The 19,729-nt window shown below is 49.1% G+C and overlaps 1 protein-coding gene across 1 annotated transcript in view; it reads left to right on the forward strand.

The window, feature by feature from the left end:
- SPTBN1 (spectrin beta, non-erythrocytic 1) overlaps positions 1–19,729 on the forward strand; it is a 114,713-nt gene that overhangs the window by 84,551 nt on the left and 10,433 nt on the right. Inside the window, 13 exon segments of the mRNA XM_017821801.1 lie at positions 3,705–3,795; positions 7,687–7,833; positions 9,269–9,532; positions 10,102–10,326; positions 10,509–10,598; positions 10,792–11,070; positions 12,253–12,383; positions 13,661–13,865; positions 13,979–14,353; positions 16,057–16,301; positions 16,713–16,851; positions 17,702–17,786; positions 18,543–18,739. Of these exon segments, the coding sequence (XP_017677290.1) occupies positions 3,705–3,795; positions 7,687–7,833; positions 9,269–9,532; positions 10,102–10,326; positions 10,509–10,598; positions 10,792–11,070; positions 12,253–12,383; positions 13,661–13,865; positions 13,979–14,353; positions 16,057–16,301; positions 16,713–16,851; positions 17,702–17,786; positions 18,543–18,739 (2,473 nt within the window).

Here is a 19,729-nt window from a genome sequence, read left to right on the forward strand (position 1 = left end):
GACAGTAATTGTCCTTATTTACCCTCTCTGACTTCCAGCTCTGCTCTAAGTTTTCCCATCCACTTGTGAAACGAGGAGAGCTTGATCCCAGCCTTCTGGTCAGGTGTCTTCTTTCTGCAGTTTTTGGAATATTAAAAGATGGACTACAAGGATGTCACAGCAACAGGTCAGCCCTGTCTGGGGTGGCTGTGGTGGGACACAGGCCTGTGTCCTGTGTGCTCTGCAGGGAGGTTCCTGCCCCTGTGACTGTCTCCCCAGTGCAGCTGCTCCCCTGTGTCCCCATTGTCCTGAGGCACCCCTGTGGGATGGACTGGAGTTCCTCCTTGGAATGGCCAGCAAGTCCTGGAGACTGTATTCCTTTGAGCCCCCTTTTCCCCAGCGCTTCCTCAATCCCAGAGCTATTCATGCCGAGCACTGCAAAAACCATCCGGTGGCTGCTCTTCAGGAAATCCGTGGGATTGCTCCCGAGTCTGTCAGGCTGATAAGCCTGGAGAACAAAGCCTTGGGGCTGGGTGCAGTGGGAGTGGTGGCAAAGGAAGCCTCTTTGCTTTTACAAAAAGTGGCTCTCCCGACCCAGCTCCTCCTGGATGTATAACAAAGGACCAAAACAAACACGTCCAAGTATGTGCAGTGGCTCCACACTTCCCCCATGGAGCTCTTTGTAGTTTTCAGTATTGTTCAGTGGGTTTTACAGTCGTGCTTTCCAGCTGTACCCGAGGAGACCCCACTGTCCCTTGGTGCAGCACAGATAGCCTGCCCTGGAGTGCTTTCCCTGGAAATACAGATGGCACCAGGGAGAGGAGAGTGCAACAGGAGAGAAACATTTCAGCTTTAGTGCAGCTCACAGGGAAAAATAAATGGGAATAAGATCGTGGAGGAAGGGTGGGGGAAGGAGCAGATGGGTTTGAATCCAGCTATTGCTAGCTTTTCCAGCTGGGAAAGAAGCTGGTCTCCCTGGTGCAGCTGTCCCTGCTTTGGGCACTTCTGCTGCTCTGGAGTGTTTTCTCCTCCATTCTCTCTTGCAGGAGTGCTGGGGAACTGCCCCAATCCATGTGCCCCATGGCCTCCCTGACTCTGCAAGTGAGGTTTAGTTTAAAGACAGTGGCAGATCTGGCACCAGTTGTGTTCTGGGCCTGTTTGACATCAACTTTTGTATTTGTGCAACCTTCTGCTCAGCAGAGAACAGAAGTAATTTTTGTTCTTGTCCATTCAGAAGGGAGAGGGCCCCTTGTTTGCTGGGACAACCAGAGGAGCTGAAGCTGCCTTGCATATATGTCAGTACTGCGAGCAGGCAGCTGCATTCACATCCACACCACGTGCAGGATTTATTATTTCTGCACAGGCTTTGGAACCCACAAGGCTTTTACAGTTAAACCACAAGTGGTTTTGTCAGTTTTCAGCTCTGTCAGCATTTTCAGGGGCCTCTGGGAGTCAGCATGGGGACACTGGGACAAATTGTGCTGCTCTGCTCTTGGAATAATTTGTGTCAGGTCTTGCACTTGGGGTGTAAGTCATGTGTGTGATACAGGCAGGGAAATTCCAAGTCATTCTAAATAATTGGGAGCAGGCAGAGCGAACTTCTCTGCAAGTGTAGGATCTTCTTCCACAAACTATTGCAACAAATTAGTAAGAAGCAGTCAGTGGCAACCTTAAGTGTGAATTCTTTTAAAGAATTTGGGGATATTTGAGCAAGCAGTTAATCATATTAAGATGTAGGCAGCCTGGAGCAGGAGAACATAAAAAATGTCAATGATGAAAACACAGGAATTCCTGTCTGTTCCAGCAGTGTCCATTCTCAAAATGCTTCTACCTTGTTACAGTTCAGCCCTGTTCTTTAGAGAACTCTCCTTGTCCAGTCTCACTCCAGGTCATCTTAGGCAGCAAAACAACCTTTTACAGTTAAATCACTCTAAGCACCACAGTTCATATTTGCTGTGGTATGTCCCTGCATGGTTTCCTTCAAAGTCCTTGGAATTAGTGTTTCCAACACTCTGTGGGAGATAATTTTATTAGTTTTTTTAAACTCAAGGTTTCTCAACATAACAACTTCTCTACTTAGTCATAATTCAAATAAGTGTCATGAAAGTTCTCCTTCTAACTTCATCTCTCGTGTCCTCTCCAGAGTACAAGAGCCTGTAATGTAATCTAGCCTTAGATCTATGAAATCATCATGATAAAATCACCCCAGCAGTTCTTTGCTTCATTTTAGCGACCTGAGTAATGCACTGGGTTTGCCCAGGCATGGGAAGTGCAGCCAAGGAGTGGGATGGACCCCAGGGTTGTTTGCTGCCTTGGAGAGGTTTCTCCTGAGGCACAACTTACATGTCTTTTCCTCTGTGCTCTGTCAAAACTTCAGGCTCACCTAGGCTTGGACTCCAGGCTCTTGCTTTGATGGTTACTTGTGTCTTCCTTGCCATCCAATCTGTAAATCTGTTTTCCTGACCTACAGCTACAGAGACCTGCTCTCCTGGTTATTCACAGGGGACTCTTGAGACCAAAGAGAAGCAAACTGTAATCCTGCAAAGGGTTTTCTCCTATTGCTCTGCCTACAGACCTTTTGCTTTTATAGCAGATGTATCCCTAAGTGTTCCTTGTGTTTCTGAAGTCACTCAGTTCGTGCCACAGGGCTGCTCTGGTGACTTATTGTAGATCAGGGAAAGTGCTATCGTAATCCAGTTGTTGTCATCACCGTGTAATTTATAGTCCTCTGGAACATCAGGAGTCTCTGGAGATCTCCACTAACACGGATTTATCTAGCTCTTGCCAGCATGTGCTGAGCTCATCTTATAAATTGCCACTCTCTAAAATAATTTCCAAATCTCACTACCTATTTATCTTATTACAAATGGCAGCAATATTTCACTTTAAACCCCTGCACAGTGCAATAGGAACAAATAAAAATTATCTTCTTTACTCTGTCTCTTCCATGTAAATCTCCTCATAAATAATAAAAGGACAAGGATAACTACTCCAGATAAGCAATTTTTAAAAAACATGCCCAGAGGTACCTCGGGATCAGCTTTTCAGGCCCCATTCCATTTGAAAAACCCACCAAGACCTTTGGGATTACCAGCGTGACTCATCCTTCAAGTGATGAATGAAACCCAGGGCTTCTGGACTAACCTTTTATTTTATTCTGTCTACTCTTAAACACTCTGTCCCAAGGTGCATAAAGGTTCTGTTTGCAGAACCACCCCGGGGTGCTGCATGTGCTGTTGGTCAAACACAGGGTTGGGAAGGCTCTGCAGCCCGCCCAGCTTTGTGCAGGACAGGGAGGTGCTGGAGGAGTGTTCTGAAGAGCATTACAGCAGGTCCTCGCTCTGCAAGGGCCACACAACCCCACCTGAGTGTTGCTATTTGCAAACAGTTTACTTATGGTTTTTGGCAAACAGTCTGAACGTTCCTGTGGGCTGCAAGGATCTGGCCTGATTCTGTCCATGACAACTTGTGAAACCCTGCTGACTTCAAAACTTTCTCTGTGTGTTTAACTGGTCACAAAAACAAATAGAGGCTGAACCTCAGTAAGCCCATTAAATAACACACAGCTCCGAGCCTCCAAAATGTCCTCCTTTAAAAGGCAGCAGAGGACACACACTACAAAACTACTCAGCACCTGGGGCCCAAAGAGGCTCCAGAAACCCACAGTTTTCCATGTAATACCTATTTCAAGTTCTTTTCTCTGCTGTTTTTCTTTTTGTGACCAGACATAGGAAGAACCGTGAAGCAGCCAGTGAACTTCTGATGAGACTGAAGGATAACAGGGACCTCCAAAAGTTTCTTCAGGATTGTCAAGAGGTAAATCATGTCCTTTCACTTTTATTGCTCAAAGCTGTGTCCTGCAGAAGGGCATTCACTCCATGTTTTGTGAGGACTGGAAGGCTCAGCATTTTGCAGTCAAGTCATCCAGTAGTATTTAGTGTGGAGTAAACATAAAAAACCCTGCAAAAATAAATGCTTGGTTCCTCTTGTGAACTGAATTTCTTTTGTCATGTGAGATAAAGACATAGAAAAGTGCCAAAAGCAATGAAGATTTTCTGCTGTGGTATAAATTATAATCAGTGGAATGTGGGGGGATTAGTACTGCAGTTAGTAAGAATTTTGTCTACAGGTGTATGTGGCCTGGTGAAGGAGATTCCAAGTGATTTCTCCCAAACATCAGTCAGAAGAATAGGATGTTAGGAATAAGAGGGGAGCAGGATTAAGATGGATCATTTATAATGTGTGATTTACCTGATAGTTTTCATGTGTTTAAAATGGTTAAGTATTATAACATTTGAAAAAAGAAACTGTATCCATGATTTATATCATGGAAGGCAACATTTCAAGGTTTGGAATACTCTTATCTTAGCACAAGGAATGAATCAAGTAATGTTCAGGTTATTTCCTGCAGTCCTGCAGATGTTAAAGAGCCTTTCCTGGGAGGCTTTGCTCCTGAACTGGGCAGTGGTGTTGTGGGTGGTTGCCTGGGTGCAGTCTGTGTCCCTGCATTGCGTAAGCCAGCCATGAGCTTGCCCTCAGCTCCTTCCTTGGTAGTTAAAACATGACAGATTAGCAAAAACGCTGCTGTTATTAGCAGCAGCTTCTTCCTTCCTGTGTGCCATCTCGGGTACAAAGATCCCCCTGGCTCCTGGACCTCTCCTGGAGCCTCCCAGTCAGTGTGGATGTGTTCCCCAGGAGCTGGGTTTGCCCCTCTGTCACTGAAAGAAAAAGGAACACGTGAAAGCTGCAGTGCTGGCTGCCTGAATGCCTCTCCTCTGCAGCCACTAAAGCATGGCTGTCTGGGCTGCACAGTTCAAACTCACAATTACCCCAATGTCACCAGTGTCTCCACTCCTCCTGGAGAGGGCATTGGGCCTGGCAATGATGGAAGGGCTGTTTCCTGAGGAGACTGAGCCATAATGAGACTCAGGATTTACAGCAGCACGGTTACAATGTGCTGCTGACACCTCCCTGGGTGTGATGGAGCAGCACTGTCCTGTGGGCTGGAGGGGAGCCATGGGAACACCTCCCCTTGGCTTTGTGGTCAGCCCTGCCTGAGGGGCTGAGAACAGTCCCTGTGTGACCTGGCAGTGATCCTTTGTCCTTCCTGCCCCGAGGGACAGTGTCCATCCCTCTGTAACCCGAGGAAAGGAAGAGTGTTCTCTGCAGTGTTCCTTCCCAGGGCAGCCACTTTCCTCCCCAGGCTGGGTGTTGTTATAAGAGTGGCCTCGTGCCCCTCGTCCTTCCTGCTGCTGCTCCGGGCCAGGCCCTGAGCAGGGTCAGTGGGGCTCAGGAGTGACAGGATAATGCTCCTGCCAGCAGCTCAGCAGTGATAAACCTTCCCTGAGGGGTCACAGGCAGGGGAAACAGCAGACTGTGTTGTTGGGAGTCACATTCACTGTCACAGGTTAATCCTGGGGCGCTGCTTCTCTGGCTGTCCCTTGCAGTGTCCATATGAATGTGTTAAATAAATTCGTGAGTGAGTGGAAGAGTGACAGCAGGAAATCCTGAGAGGAGGGGACCTGATAAATGTTGCCATTTAGCTTTCTTTGCCTTCCTGCTCTTTCTCAGCTCACCTTCCAAGAGTTTCCAGCTGCTCTTCCCTGAGGAGTCCCAGTGCTGTCTGGGCTTCTTTCCGTGGGGACGCCAGTGAAGGGCCTGGCGAGGATCCACACTTGAATGGCTTTTTCCTGGAGTGTGCTGGCAGGTTTGGCCATGGGAGCCTCTCCCAGCAGGATGGGCTGTGCCAGCCTGGCTCTGGGCAGTGTCTAGGAAGGACAGCAGCACTCAGGGCCCTTTCCCCTGCCCTTGTTGCTCTCCCAGGGTCAGGAGGGGTTTGTCTCCATGGCTGGCTGGCACTGCAGGGTGTTACAGGGGGAGCTGGAGCAGGAACAGGGCTCTGGGACAGCTGCAAAGGATGGGAGGAAGCCTAATGCTCTGCTGGCCTTAACAGCTGACTTAGGGTTTTCTGGAGAAATAAAGGCTCCAAGTGTCAATCTCAGGCAATCCAGGGAATTGTATTACTTTCTAAAAATCTACTTTTGCACGGAAGGTACTGACTTCCCGTGCCTGTAGTTTGCAAAAATGCAGATTTTAATAGTGAGCCCTTAAACACTGTCTCTGCACTTCTGTGCTCTCAGAAGGAGCAGAACAACACTGTGAGAGGCAGAGACGAGGGGTTTATCCTCCCCCCAGCTGGTCACAGGACAGTGCTGCCTCTCTTTGGGAAGCACTTTGAAATCCCCGGGAGCCCTAAAGCTGTGGCTGAGTAAAAGCAAACAGTGAAAGCCAAGCAGTGCAATTTGCAGGGCAGAGCAGCTGTCTGCTCCCCAGAAAGGCAGGAGTAAAACCACTAATTCTGGGTTATCTCCTAATCTCCATGTAGCCTTGCACTGCTCAGTAGCCTGTTCTAACATCAACCCCTGCCTACAGAGGTCTTCATTAACATGAGCACTTTTCCATTGAGACTGGGTGGGAAGATCCAATGAGGAGTTTCTCTGTTTTCTCTGATAAGTTTTCCCTTTTTGTGGAACTTATGGTGCTTTTAAGGGACAATTGAAAACAGGTTTGTGAGTGCTCAGTGGAATTTGTTGCCCTGTGTCCTGAGCACACAGTGGAGGCCAGGGCTCTGGGTTTGGGCTGGCTGCTTGCTCTCCCAAGTGGTGTTCTGGAAACCAAGCTGAGATTTGTTTTGACATTTTCCACTTGGGTAGGTCGCTCTAAATATGCAGAAAATGAACCTTTTCAGATTCTATGAACACTCCTGTGAATGTGGTTTTTATCCACACTTAAGGGACAGATGAAGCAGTCAGACTGGCTCTGGGAGGAAATGGGATGTTGGCTGCTAGGATCATTTCCACATTCCATTTGCCCTTGGCAAATAAACTATCTCTTAAAGTATTGGTTTGCTCTAGGGGTGATATGGAAATTGTTCTCAGTGCCTTTGTATTTGCAGAAAGAAAACCATCTTGGATTTTATATAGTGGGGAAAGAAAAGTCTCCAATACCAAAACCCTACTAGAGACTGGACAAATAAACAGATTATGTATGTAAACCTAAATAGAGGAAAGACTGTGGGGAAAAGGTACAAATGTGGTGTGAATTAATGGTACAAAACCATCTCTACTTTTGATACAAGTAGAAATAGGGGATTTCTCATTCAGAGTGTCCATGGAAAGCTGGAATCCTCGGGGCTCTGGTCAGTTCTGGAGCTGCCTTCTGGCTGCCACCCCATCCATGTGTGTGTCTGCAGTGTCCTCAGGGAGTCAGGAAGGCTCCACATGGTGTGGTGGGACACTCCTGTCCCTGAGTCACACACTGAGTAATGCTGAGAGGAAAAAGTGATCTGAAGGTACCCTGGGACCAGCCAGTGGGACACGTGTCCCTTTGCTCTGCTGGTGAACTGGGTGAGACCTGAGTGTTTGATTGTGCTTATCACGGAGTCGCTGCACTTGTGGCTTCTTTATGCACTGCAGATGGGTGTTTACATTCAACTGTTAGAGGCAGATCCTTGACTGAACCTTGAGGAAAACTCTGAGTAAGAGCAGTCTCTGAATCTCACACAGCTCTTTTCTAGAGTCGTCTCTTTATCCTTGTTCAGAGGCATTTTGATACTTTGCATTAATTCACTCTAAGAGTGTTTCCACAGGCCCCCATTATTTCACACTAGGAGTGTTTCCACAAACCCCCATGTGTTTTCCTTTCCAGCTCTCCCTCTGGATCAATGAAAAGATGCTTACAGCCCAGGACATGTCCTATGACGAGGCAAGGAACCTGCACAGCAAGTGGCTGAAGCACCAGGCATTTATGGCAGAGCTTGCATCCAACAAAGAGTGGCTGGAGAAAATTGAAAAGGTAAGTAAAGAACACCCAAACAATGCCCTCATTTTTGTCCAAGGTGGCTGTGCACAAAGATGGGACCTGCTCCTCTGCAGAGTTGGCTCTTGAGTCATCCCCCAGGGAAGGCTAAAGGAGATTTCTGCTGCACTGTGTCTCCAGCTGACCCAGTTTATTCGTCTCTCATGTTAAATGGTTTTCATCCAAGCCATTCTCACAGACTCACGTTGGACAAGGTGCCAGTTTAATTTGTCTGGTCTTTCCTATCTGTCAGGAGGAAAGCACAGCCTAGGGGATTTGAGCTAACAGAGTAGAAGCACTTCCCGGGAAATAATGGAATGTAGGGGAATAGCTGAGTTTAGTCTCCTGTGTTGCTAAGCTGGTTCTTGTTCATTCAGGACTAAACCAGGCTTCTTTCCCCTTGCAAAAGTAGTGCATGAGGTAAAGTACAGCCAGTTTTGTGATTAATTAAGATTCACAGCTCTGTATCAAGTTACCCTGAAGCTTTAATACGCTGTGATGAGCTGTACTTCCCCCCCATTTCTCCTGCACAGCTCTGGAACACTGAGGAGGTCTCCTCTTTGCTCTGACAGTGGGTTTCTGTTCAGTGTAAGTTAGCTTAATTGCTCATTTCCTCTCCCACTTTGGCACTCCATATCCCATTAGAGGCTTTTCTCTGATCTACAAATGGCAATACCCTTTAATGGTGTAATTAGGAGGCTGCTCTTAGTACTGAAAGTTCTTTCTTAGTGATGCTAATACATCCTCCCCCTTTGCCTCTGAAAAATCAGATTGCAGCAAAGGACCAGAGTTGTGACAATCCCTGGATTAACATTCACACTGAATGTGCTGGCTTGGGAGCAGGATTCCAGGTGCAGAGATAGAGGGAGAATTAGAATAAAGAAAATATTTCCCAAACTAATGCAATTTTGTAAAGGCAAAAAGGCATCCAAGTGCCCTGCTGGTGCTGGGTACAGGGTTCCAGCTTCCCAAGGAACCCTGTTCCTCTCTGGCTTAGTCCCCTGGTAGTTGCTGTAACCCACTGACACAGCCCAGTTTTGGGGCCACCAGCTCCCTGTCCCAGTGTTACCCTGGGTCCCCGTGGCTCTCCATGACGAGGCCCCCAAGAGCTGGACACACAGTGTGTGCAGCTCCTGCTCCATCCCCCTGAGCTGTGTCCCCGGGAGCTCCCACAGGGAACATGTGCAGCAGGGCAGAGAAAGGAGGCATTGCTTGGCCTTCCCAGTGCCCAGAAACCTCTTCCAGGCAGCAGGGGCCTGGGGGCTGATGCTCTGGAAGGAGTCACTGGATAATTGGAGATAGGAAATGAGTGGCTGATGCTGGCAGCAGATGAGGGATCCGGAGTGCTCCCTAATCAGGATAATTGTCCTGACGGGCTGTGAGTGCTGTGAGTGCTGTGAGGAGGTTCCATTTGATGCTCTTTGCTTTGCAGGAGGGAATGCAGCTCATTGCAGAGAAACCAGAGACCGAGGCCGTGGTGAAGGAGAAGCTGACGGGTCTCCATCAGATGTGGGACGAGCTGGAATCCACGACCCAGACCAAGGCTCAGCGTCTGTTCGACGCAAACAAGGCCGAGCTCTTCACCCAGAGCTGTGCTGACCTGGACAAGTGGCTCAATGGCTTGGAGAGCCAGATTCAGTCGGACGACTACGGGAAAGACCTCACCAGTGTCAACATCCTGTTGAAGAAGCAGCAGGTAAACAGAGCACAGGGGGCGGAGAGGGCAGACAGCAGATGCTGCACTCAAAGGAACAGGAGGGGGAGCCTTTCAGTTTAGAACAGAATTGATTTGCTTGTCTTTCTTCCCGTTGTTTTCGAGTATCTTTCAGAAGAACCAGACATACACACAGAAACAAATTTCTTGATGCCCTCTCTGCACATGGCTGCCTGCCTGTGATTCAGACTTGTCCCTGGTTCCCTGCTGTGAAGGCAGCAAGGAGTAGCAGGGCCAGCAGGGAGCAGTTAGCTGAGTGTGCTCCCAAGTGTTTCAGGGTACCCTGACTGATAGAACAACTCATTTATGTCATTGCCAAACTGACCACTTTGACCACCAGGCAGAGCTGAGGGGATCAGTTTATGCTCCCAGTTGTGGATCTCTGTTTAAGCCTCATTCCTTGCAATATGAATGCTACAATAATTACTAACGTGGTGAATCCTCACTGGCCAGCATCTGTTCTTCCTTCTGAGGAAGCTGTTGCTGGGCCCTAACTGTACCAAGTGCTTTTACCCTGGTTTTCAGGATGTTTTTGCCATGTTTGTGTTTAGATGCTGGAGAATCAAATGGATGTTCGTAAGAAGGAGATTGAGGAGCTGCAGAGCCAGGCCAGGGCTTTGAGCCAGGAGGGCAAGAGCACGGATGAAGTCGATGGCAAACGCCTTATTGTAGAAAAGAAATTCTTGGAGTTGCTGGAGCCTTTGAATGAGAGAAAAGCAAACCTGCTGGCCTCCAAAGAGATCCACCAGTTCAACAGGGACGTGGAAGATGAAATTGTGAGTATGGAGGAAATCCCGTTCCCCACCAGTAGGAAAATGTCCCACTACTGCAGGGCTATCCCAGGAGGAAGCCTCTTGGCCATGTTGGAGTGGTGCTGCTTTCTGCAGCCTCCCTCTGCTGCCCTCCCTGTCCCTGGGGTGGTTTGAAATCACGTGTGCTGCTCTTCTCTCCCTTGCAGTTGTGGGTCGGAGAGAGGATGCCCATAGCTACATCTACTGATCATGGACACAACCTCCAGACTGTGCAGCTGCTAATAAAGAAAAACCAGGTAAGTCGGTGCTGTTACAGCTCCACACCTGCTGGTTCTCCTTAGTGCTGACTAATTTGGGAAGGAAAGGTTTGGAGTAAAGCAGGTGGTGGCACAGCCCCACGTGAGCTGATGGTGTGTGTTTTGCTGCCCCTGACTTGCATTTCCTTTCTGTTGGTGCACTGTCTCATCAGTGAACTTCTCTCCCTTGCAGACCCTTCAGAAAGAAATCCAGGGCCATCAGCCTCGTATCGATGACATTTTTGAGAGGAGTCAGAACATCATCACAGAGAGCAGCCCCAATGCTGAAGTGATCCAGCAGAGACTGGCAGACCTGAAGCAGCTGTGGAACCTCCTCATCGAGGAGACGGAGAAGCGCCACAAGCGCCTGGAGGAGTCCCACAGGGCTCAGCAGTACTACTTCGATGCGGCCGAGGCCGAGGCCTGGATGAGTGAGCAGGAGCTCTACATGATGTCAGAAGAGAAGGCCAAGGTGAGCAGCTCCACAGCAACACCAGTCTGGGTTCGATTGCTTTGCGAGAGGGAGGAAGGTGGCGTGATTTAACGTGGCACTACTCATGTAATGGCAACAGAACCAGTTGAATTTCTGGTGAGACCTCAAGTGGTTGTGACCTCTATCTGTTATACACCTGACAGTGTGGAGGGTAGGCCTGGCTGTACAGAGCCAGGGAAGCATCCTCACACTCTGCATGGCAACTCTGCTGCCTTGGCTGTAAGGTTGGGGCTCCCAGTGTGGCCCAGTCAGGTCCAGTTCAGTGTTAGTCCTGAAGGCCAGCACAGAGCACCTGGCTGTGAAACGGGGCCTGGTACCACTGTCACCAGCTTTGAGTGCCAGTGACAGGAGACCAGCACAGCATCACACCATACCCAAGAGGACGTGAACTCCTGCTTTCCAAGGCAGTGTTAGTGCTGGATCTTATTTGTGTTGACATAAATGCACTCTGTTCTCTGCCCTGAGAAAATAAAGCTCAGCTTTGTGTCAGTGTAACACGTTCTGTGGGTGTTCAGTCTCCAGTTAAGAAGGGCTTGTTTTCTTTTTTCTATCTAAGCAATGCAAATAAGGAGTATTAATGCAAACAGTTCATTATGCAAAATATTCTAATGAAAAGACTTATTGACAATAGCAGTTAACACTGAGAGTTGGAGGTTGTTTTTCTTCGTCATAACAGTGAAGTTACGGTTGGTTTTCATTGGAACTTCTCCAGACACTTTGGTGGAGAATCCATTGGCATGGGCTCCATAGGATTTCTTTTCTTTGCCCCATGCTGTCACTGAGAAGCCTGACAAGTGATGTGCCTAAAACTATTCCATGTTTCTGAGCCCTGCACAGTCACCAGTGCTGTGGGAACGCACAAAGGGCTTCAGAGAAGAGGAAACTCCTCCTGCTCAGTGCACAGCTGATGTCATTTTGTTCTACATCCCAGAGGGCTGCTGCATTCTCTCTTTCACTGTTATTTTGCTGTCTGTGGGCACCATTTGCTGTGACCACTGTTATATACCACTGGCAGAATGACTTGTCTTCAGGCTGTACTGGGGAGCAGGTCCCTATAGTTCTCCCTGGCCATCACTGTTTGCTCCCACACCCAGCTGAACCTGCTGTGTGGTGTTTTACTGTGGAGTGGGGGCCTGACTGTCACTTGCTGTCCCCTCACAGGATGAACAGAGTGCCGTGTCCATGCTGAAGAAACACCAGATTTTGGAACAAGCTGTAGAAGACTATGCTGAAACTGTACACCAGCTTTCAAAGACCAGCAGAACTTTGGTGGCAGACAACCACCCAGAGAGGTATTAACTGCCGTTTTTAATTGGATCATGAGTTCTTTCAGTAGTTCAGTCCCTTCACTAGGTCGTTCTGACCCACAAAGACCACAGCACAGCCTAAGTAGCTCAGAAGAGGAGTTCAGCCTCACTCAGTTCAAGGTGCAAGCTGGACCACCCTGATTTGGCCAGAGACAGGGACAGAACGTGCAGCTGCTGATTTACCCTCAGCCAGTGCCTGTGGTGCCCCTGTGCAGGCTGGCAGTGCCAGGTCTGCCAGCACTGCTCAACCTATGGAGGTCTAGCAGTCCTGAGGGACAAGGTCCAGACTGGCTCTTCCAACCAACTTTCAGGTCCAGCCCCTAAGGTCACAGTCATTTATCCTCCTGCAGTGCTCCCCAAAATCTGCCTCCTCTCTTTGAGATTCCTGCAGAACCAGAGCCTGGAGTCAGATGCTTTAAACATGGGCACATTAACATCTTGTTTTTGGTAAATTGATCTCAGCTTCCATAAACGGCTTTCCCTGGGGGAGAGTTCAGGAAGCTTTAGAATGGTTTTACTGTAGGAGCTGCAGCTCAGCACACAGAGTTCTGCACTGGCTTCAGCTGCAAGGCTGACTCCACACTGAGGCTGATGTGTGTAACTGCTCTGCCTTGGCTGGGACTGGCTTGGGACAGACACTCTCTGCCTCCGGTGGAAGGTTGTTACTGAACTCAAAAGCACTCTCTTGTGGTCGTGATCATTTCTGATGAGAGTGGATTTCCTGGCTGAGCTGTCTGAGTACTGGAATAATATCACCAACTTTACAAGGCAGAGGGAAGGCACTGACAGGGCTGTGTGGTTCAGACAAATGTAGGCAAGAGACAGCAAGTAGAAATATTAATGCTGTGTGGAAATGCTGAGCTTTAGGGGGTAAGAAACCCATGAGTGCTGCTGAACCTGGACACAGAGTTTAAACGAAAATGAACTGCCTCTGCCTCAGCAGCCCAGATCCTAACTGTAGTTTTGGGAGAAGACTGGTGTGGTCTGTGGCCAGACAAACAGAGAGCTTGGTTCCCAGCTCTTCTCTCTCTACAGCCAGAGGGTTTTAGTACAGGACAGACAAGTTTTCCAGCTACTGCAGTCACCTCTGCCAGCAGAGGGTTGGTCCAGCGTGTCCCAGTCCAAGCCCTGCGTGCAGCAGATGTGTGTTCTGTGGGTGAATCCCCCGGGGGAGGGCTTTGTCCCGGGCCATGTCCCCCATTGCCCTGGGTTTGTGAGCACAGTGCAGACCCGGGGCAGACCCAGGGCTCCCTGTGTTCCAGCGAGCGGATCAGCATGCGCCAGTCCAAGGTGGACAAGCTGTACGCCGGCCTCAAGGACCTGGCCGAGGAGAGGAGGGGCAAGCTGGACGAGAGACACCGCCTGTTCCAGCTCAACCGCGAGGTGGACGACCTGGAGCAGTGGATTGCGGAGAGGGAGGTGGTGGCAGGATCCCACGAGCTGGGCCAGGACTACGAGCACGTTACGGTGAGTTCCTGGAGGGCCGGCCTGCCCTCCCTGGGTGCTGCACACACTGAGTGGTCACTGTAGACCATCACAGGGTCACTCTGTAACCACAGCACTGTTGCTCTGCCCTCCAGATGCTGCAGGAGCGGTTCCGGGAATTCGCCCGAGACACCGGAAACATTGGCCAGGAGCGTGTGGACACTGTGAACCACATGGCAGATGAACTCATCAACTCTGGACACTCAGATGCTGCCACAATTGCAGAGTGGAAGGACGGACTCAATGAGGCCTGGGCTGACCTCCTGGAGCTCATTGACACGAGAACACAAATCCTTGCAGCCTCTTACGAACTGCACAAATTTTACCACGATGCCAAGGAGATCTTAGGGCGTATTCAAGACAAACACAAGAAACTGCCTGAGGAGCTTGGCAGAGACCAAAACACAGTGGAGACACTACAGAGAATGCACACAACGTTCGAGCACGATATCCAGGCCCTGGGCACCCAGGTGTGTGACGGGGGAACGGGGGTGTGGGAACCTGAGCGGGGCAGTTCTGCTGCTGCCCTTGGCCCCTCCGTGCTGGGGACACAGAGCTCTGCCAGCCCCTTCCCGAGTGGATTGCTGTGGGAATAACTGCACCTGTCTGCTTCTCTGTCAGTGCCTTAGGTTGGTTATCTGAAAGAGCCATCTGTAAGTACCCAGGTTTCTGAACATGGCAGCAATTGTTTGATGTTGCTCCGTTTCCTGCCCTTGGGTGAAGAAGAAATGATAAAGGCAGAGAGCTTCTGTGTTGACTTAAAGTACAAGTATGAAGGAATGTGTAAGCCTGGTTGGTTTGTTGGGGTTTGGAGTTTTTTTGGCTGGTTGAGTGGTTTGGGTTTTTTTGCTTTAAAAAACGCCAAAAAGCCACAACCAAACCCTCTTGTGCCAGGCACTGTTTATCTTTCTGAGAGGCAGACGAAGTCTAAAGATCTGCACAGAGGCTTTCTGACTTGATTATGAGGCTGGGCATTCTGATTTAAATATGGCCTTTCCTGGTGCCTCCTAAAGGCAGCCTGGAGAGATTTAAAGTCCACAGTCCAGGCTAAGATTTTTAAAAGCACCCAAACTTGATCTAATTCCAAATCTTTTGAAGTCGAGATATGTTAAGTACAAGGGAGCAGCTGCTCATACAGCACATGGGGGATTCTAAACCAAAATACAGTGTTCAGCTGCCAGAATGAGAATTTGGGAAGGGAACGAGTTGGTTAAGGAACAGAGGAATTACAACTGACTGCGTTTATCCCAGTAGGTCAGGAAAGAACTGTTATGGCCAAGCTGCCAGCCAGTTCTTGGTTATGTTGCAATTTGCACTAGAATAAAGGGGAGAGAGCAAGCATTTGATTTTCCAAGTGTTTTACTTTCTGAAGCTGTAGATTTTATACAGAAAATGGGCGACATTCACAAAACATCAATCCCAGTCTCTCAAAAAGGTAATTATAATCAAGCCTTAAATGGAGGAATATGTAATCATAGCACAGAGCTGTGGGGAAAGCATTTAGGGTAATTTTTGGCTGGAACAGCCAGAGCACTGAGATGGATCATTATGAGAAGCATGATCTCTGTGCCTGTAGCTAGAAGGCAGTTTGTTTTGATGTTAAAAAAAATAATTATTAGGCAAGAGCTAATAGAATGTTTCCTGACTTGAAAAATATGTGAAACAGTCAAGAACTAGCATTTGATGTCCCAAGACAGTGTTTGAAAGGAAAAGAGATTTCTAATAGTAGTAGAGTCTTAAAATTTCCAAATTTTCTTCTCTTTGAAGTCATTATCTACATTTTTAAAAAATCACCTCTGTCAACTGGAGTAGTGGTTTGGATACAGAGATCCTGAGTGCTGTTGTCACTTGTGTGAGGGGAAGGAGATGTGATGATGAAAACGGCCCCCACTTGCCGTGACATTTAACAGTCACTTTGTTTTGGCACCACGTTTTGCAGCAGGTTTAGGCAGTGGCAAATCTTTGCTGTTCTGGGGGTCCCTTGACCCACCAGTCTGGTCTAAAATGTTCTCCAGGGGATGTATTGACTTAACAGAACAGCCCTTTCAGTGCTGACAGACCAACTGCATTTACAGTGACTGGGGAGCCATTGCAGTGATGAATGAGCAGCTGAAATGTCCCTGTGTGTGTGATCAGGAGCGTGGCCCCTGAGGGATGTGTCTCTCCCCCCCAGGTGAGGCAGCTGCAGGAGGATGCCGCACGGCTCCAGGCCGCCTACGCCGGGGACAAGGCCGATGACATCCAGAAGAGGGAGAACGAGGTGCTGGAGGCGTGGAAGGCGCTGCTGGACGCCTGCGAGGGCCGCAGGGTGAGGCTGGTGGACACGGGAGACAAGTTCCGCTTCTTCAGCATGGTGCGGGACCTCATGCTCTGGATGGAGGACGTCATCCGGCAGATAGAGGCCCAGGAGAAGCCAAGGTAACGTGAGCCATCTTCTCCATGGCAAGATAAGGCTGCAGGTTGTAGGAGCAGGTCAGTGTGGAACATCTGTCAGAGCTGGTGTCACGGCAGGTGGGGCAGCAGCTCGTTCTGTGTGGGGCTGCTGGAGTCTGCAGTGCCAAATGTGCCCAAAGAGATTCGGTCTCTAGTTGTCCAGTCTCTGGTTCAGGTGGTTATCCAGTCTCTGGTTCAGGTGGTTATCCAGTCTCTCATTCAGGTGGTTATCCACTCTCTGATTCGGATCAGAATGGTGCTGCTCCTGAGGAAAGGCTTCTCGATCTGCAAAGACAATCTAGGAACCAATTCTTTTGCCGTTCAGTTTGACAGTGTAGCTTGTTTGCAAATGTAGCAGCCGTTAACTCCACAATACGTGGTTTTGCTCCTTTTTAGGGATGTCTCGTCTGTGGAGCTGCTCATGAACAATCACCAGGGTATCAAGGCGGAGATCGACGCGCGGAACGACAGCTTCACCACCTGCATCGAGCTGGGCAAGTCTCTGCTGGCCAGGAAACACTACGCCTCCGAGGAGGTACTGTGCTCCTGGGGGGCCTGGGCTGGCCCAGGGGGACAAACTGGCCCTGTGTCATCTACACAGGGGTAATCTGAGTGTTCACTGGGACATGTGTTACACCTGTTACCTCAGGGTGGGAAATCACCCTGTGAACTCATGTCGGGGAGCAGAGGTGGCATCGAGGTTTAAAGGGTCATTTTCAGCCCAGGGAATGCAGAATTCCTCTCTACATTCTGCTCTGCAGAGAGGGGAAGGTGACTTCCTTGAGCAAGGGCAGCTGTGAGACAGCCTGGACTTTGTACAGGGGAACTGGAATGCTGTGGAGAGGCCTGCGAGGGGGAGGAGCAGGAAGAAGTTTGTCTTGCAGGGAGTAATTCTGGGGAATATTAAGAGAAAACCATATCCAACTGTTAAGGCCTTGATTTGTTTTCTGATGTGTCCCGGCAGAGAACAGAGGCTTAACCTGTGTATCTCCTGCCTCCCTTTGGGAGCCACTGCCCACTCAGGGAGGGGAGGGGTTCTGGAACAGCCCTGAGCAGCAGTTCTGCACTGTTTGCTGTAAAAAGGGCAGAAGATACAATCCAGGACTGCACTGTTTATGTCTGTTTGTCCGTTGCACCCTTTTAATCAAACACTCTCGGTGCTGTAGTTTTTAACAGACACTGAATGCTTATGCAAATGTGATATTTTAATGCAAATGTCATATTTATTTATACTTGGAAGAGAAAACCAGCTGTTGTTTCTCCGCTGAAGTCACTTCCTGACAAAGTCCCAGAGTGTCTGTCAGTGCCACTGGCTGCACAGTGTGTGGGGGTGAGCAGGTTTTTGGTGCCTGTGTAACAGCCCTGCCCTCTCCTTTCCCCCCCAGATCAAGGAGAAGCTGCTGCAGCTCACAGAAAAGAGAAAAGAAATGATTGACAAATGGGAAGACAGATGGGAGTGGCTGAGACTGAGTAAGGACACCCTTGCATTTCTTCTGGGCTGGGCTGTATCTGACTCTTCACTGTGTCTTTCTGAGCGTTGAAAAGAAAACCCACAGCTCCTTTTATGTTACAGTGCTTGGAATGTGTTTGAGCTGGAATAGCTGCCAGGCTCCCACTTGTTGATAAGTGTAAATGGTGGAGAATTGGAAACCAAGAAACTGCACCAAAGGTCTTGCCCTATAGATCAAATTTGGAGCTCGGTGCAATAGCTTTACCTGTTTTGCAGGTGTCACATTCCAACAGGATTTCTACAAAGGATGCACTGTTAAAAATAGGGAGCAGTAAAGCCCTGCTACCTCCTGCATGTATTGTGCCTGCATTTCCTGAGGGGGCGCAGTGTGGATGGGCAGTTCACTGGCAAAGGTGTACTTGTAAACACCACAATTTTGCAAGTTTTACACCATGGACAGCCCAGCTCTGACACTCTTAACAAGGGCCTCGGAAACCTGCAACTGTAGCACTGTGGAGAAGCAACCGAGGTACAAGAAATGCTGTTTGCTGCAGCTGCTGTCCAGCTGTTCCTAGACAGGGCAGTCTGAGGGAGGGAACCAGTAGAGAACAGGCTTTCTATGCTGAAGTTAGTAGGATACAGCAGATTAGAACAAAAACCCCCCACTGAACTTGCAAAATTAAATAGAATAAATGAAAGCGGGCCTTAACTTGCGTTTTTCCTCAAAGCAAAGGCAACAGGAGAACAGTGCTAATACCTGTCCCCTCTGTGCTCAGTTTTGGAGGTGCACCAGTTCTCCAGAGATGCCAGCGTGGCCGAGGCCTGGCTGCTGGGCCAGGAGCCCTACCTGTCCAGCCGGGAGATCGGTCAGAGCGTGGACGAAGTGGAAAAATTAATCAAGCGGCATGAGGCGTTTGAAAAGTCCGCAGCCACCTGGGACGAGAGGTTTGCAGCGCTGGAAAGGCTGACCACGGTGGGTGCCTGGGCCTCTGCTGGCCACTCCTCTGGGCTGGGGCTTGGGAGCAACTCCCACCATCACCAACCTCATCTGCACTTGTTGATCCTTCGAGCGGCCTCAGCCAACCCCCCAGAGCCCGAGGGTTCCTGTCCCCAGCGGTACCAAACCCCCGGTGAATTTGAACTCAACAACCTGCAAGGAAAAAGCTTCAGTGATAAATGACCTCGGGAGTCAGCAAGAGCTGCCTTGAGACAGGAGATGTAAGAGCTGAGCAGTTTGCTGCAGCCCTCTGCCGTACCAGCTGTGCTCTAAAAGGGGGTTCTGAGCGAAGAGACCCAGATCCAAACCCTTGAAATGATTTTTGGCTAAAGATGACACTGGTGGGGAGAGGGCCTTGGCAAAAATGTTTGTTGTGTTGTGACTGCTCCAGTGCAAGGCTGTGTTGTCCCCTAGAAAGACACAATAAGAGAAAAAACCCCAAAGGCCATTGTGAGCCCAGCTGCAGTGTCAGTAATTAATGCTTGGGGAGCATGTTGCCATCTTTGGAGAACAGTTTGGCTTTAGCCACTAAAATTGAAGTGGCTTGGTTTTTCACACACACTGAGTGTCACAGCTGCAGACAAAAGGAACTGGAGTTTCTCAGCATCTCCACCAATCAGGCTGGTTTATGGAGATGGTTCATTTCAGGGATTCAGACGTGGAACATTTTAATTCTGTGTATGGCAAGCAGACAAGAGGATGGCACTTTTTGGTATTTTAATAACTTGGGTTGTTTTTTTGTTTGTCTGGGAGTTTTTTTAATAGAATGAATTGGAAAACAGCTGTGGCCAGTGGTTATAAATAACCTGCTGCTCAGGCCCCACTCAGTGTCAGAGGGTCTGATGCTCTGTGCCCTCACTGGCAAACTCAGTGCCACAAACTTGGCGTGCCCGATACTTTCCAAGACTGCTGCCTTCCAATTGCATTCCAGTTCACTTTAATTTCAGTTATGTTTCAGAAAAAGGT

Source organism: Lepidothrix coronata, unplaced genomic scaffold, assembly GCF_001604755.1.
Source record: "Lepidothrix coronata isolate B3197 unplaced genomic scaffold, Lepidothrix_coronata-1.0 Scaffold92, whole genome shotgun sequence".
Lineage (NCBI taxonomy): Eukaryota > Metazoa > Chordata > Aves > Passeriformes > Pipridae > Lepidothrix > Lepidothrix coronata.